At 44.4% G+C, this 2,145-nt stretch overlaps 1 protein-coding gene across 1 annotated transcript in view; it reads right to left on the bottom strand.

Annotated features, from left to right (window-relative positions):
- Positions 1-2,145, bottom strand: part of GAN (gigaxonin) — a 32,842-nt gene that overhangs the window by 12,998 nt on the left and 17,699 nt on the right. The window contains exon 10 of the mRNA XM_015874128.2: positions 933-1,042. Within this exon, the coding sequence (XP_015729614.1) occupies positions 933-1,042 (110 nt within the window). The remainder of the gene's footprint in view (positions 1-932; positions 1,043-2,145) is intronic.

The raw sequence follows: 2,145 nt of genomic DNA, 5'->3' as shown, positions 1-2,145 counted from the left end.
CTAAACCCACACATGGAGAAAGAGAGAAGAATGCTTAAAGACATGTTGGACCCACCAGCATGTTACACCTCTAGTAAGGGAGATGTGGGAACAAGAGCATGCACAGGACTGAAAACTTCTGGATACACTGCTGAAATCATTCTCAAAAGGAAACTGTGACATTTCTTCTATTCTGATACACATCACTTGGACTTTTGCTGTTCTATATTCCTTAGAAAGCCCAGTTTTACAGATACACAGCTATGAAAACATCTCCCGCACGTCTTTTACAGTCGGGCCAAGTGCTGGCAATTGTGAAGGAGGAGTACTGAATGTGTTTGTTAGTACACCTGAGTGTGGTTAAGACAGAGAGGTAAGGGCCACCACCACAGCCAGGGGAAGCACATGATGAGGGCCCAAAACACAGAACCATCTGCTTAGCGCTGCAAGGATGGTACAGCAACTGGACAGATCAGCACAGTGGGAAAGGCACTATAACAAAGGTGTGATGACAGAAGGACCAGCATGATAGAAAGGTGCTATAAGGGAAGCTCACCTGTACCAGAACATTCCAGGTTCACAAGAGAATGCTTCACCAAGGAGGGATCTCCAACCAGAGATCCTTCCCCAGGGGCAGTCAGCCCTTATATGGGGTCTGCAGCCCTTCCAGTCCCACAGTTGAATTGCTTTCATTTGTGCTCCCAGGGCTGACCGGGTGCTCAATCAGTGGTTCAGGCTGGGACTCAACAGTTCCCATACAGATAGGATGAACAGCCCGGGCACTAACTTTTGTTCTCATATTTACATGAAAGCATTGACAATCTCTTGGTCTTGATTTCTTCCAGTCTTCAAGCAGCTAAACAACCGAATGTTTACAGTACACGATTTCTTTTTGAAGAGGTCCAGCAACAACAACAATTAGTTCTAACAACAATATCAGTTCTAATTCTGACCTGTATCAAGATCTCCAATCACGTAAATGCTGGCTCCAATAGGCACAGCTCCATACACGAAAGAAGAGCTCGTTGGGATACACAGGTTCTGGTCATTTAGATAAATCCACCTGTAAGAAAATAACAAAGAACTGCTATATGATTTCTGGCTAATTTGAGGGAAAAGTTCAGAAATATTCTCACAGCTGACCTTTGAAAACCCCATGATGTCCTACTTCATGATTCAGAAGTAAGTCTCCCTTCTGGCACTGAAGGAGATGCTGTTACACACCATTTGCCTTGGGACAGCTAATCCCTTAGTTTGCCTTTTAAAAGTTTCTCCCTCCATTTTTTTGTCTGTGCTGCACAAGGAATGATTGGAGTTCTAGGAAAAGCAAGGGAATGGGAAAAGCATGGGAATGTTGTCCTCTGTAGCTGTCGCAGAGGACAAGAACATAACTATAATGAGAGGAAAGCAATCCTCTTCTCAATCACTGTGGCTCTGCTGCACCACAAAACACCCTTCAGCAAGTTTCAGTAGCTCCCCTCACTATGGGAAGGGGACAGATTCAGTATTTTCACCTTTAGCACCAAGTAACCCCAAACTAAGAAAGGTGCATAAAAGGCAGAGAAATGGAGAAGGAAGACTGTAGGTTTGTTGGGGAAGAAGGGGTCGTTTTGCTTTTCAGTGGTAAATACTGTGTCAAGGGAAGGAAAAATACAGCACTTGATGGGTTAGTTTAGATACTCATCAAGTTCAGAAATCAAATGAACTCCACGGGTTGGCTCTACTAGAAACACAGGGCTCCAGTTTAAATGGACAAAAGTGTGGGACCCAACCATTTCACTACTGCTGCACTTCAGAATAAAGAGAAGAAATTAAAGTATCTGTAGTTGCTTGTGAAAAATCGCTCTCAACCTTTCTCTGCACGTCCTTTAAAAGAACAGCCACAACTTTTCAGGAACGCTTACAGCAGTTTTCACAGTTAGAACTAGGAAGGAACAAAGACAGGAAGGGCAAGGGGTCACATTTCATCAGCACTTGACGAAGCTCCAGCTCAATGTGGGCTGTGCCCACTGCTGGAACAGTATGGAAAAAACACCATAAAAAAGGAATGTACAAACACTCTCCGGAACGTAACTCTCACATGCTCCTCCAGGATGGCTCTCCTCAAACCCAACCCGAGAGCAGCGGAGGAGACGGCGCCTAACTAGAGACAAAAACAATTACTAT

The sequence above is a fragment of the Coturnix japonica genome, chromosome 11 (genome assembly GCF_001577835.2).
Source record: "Coturnix japonica isolate 7356 chromosome 11, Coturnix japonica 2.1, whole genome shotgun sequence".
Classification (NCBI taxonomy): domain Eukaryota; kingdom Metazoa; phylum Chordata; class Aves; order Galliformes; family Phasianidae; genus Coturnix; species Coturnix japonica.
The sequence above is the reverse complement of the archived record's forward strand: the minus strand, read 5'-3'. Positions and strand labels throughout refer to the sequence as shown.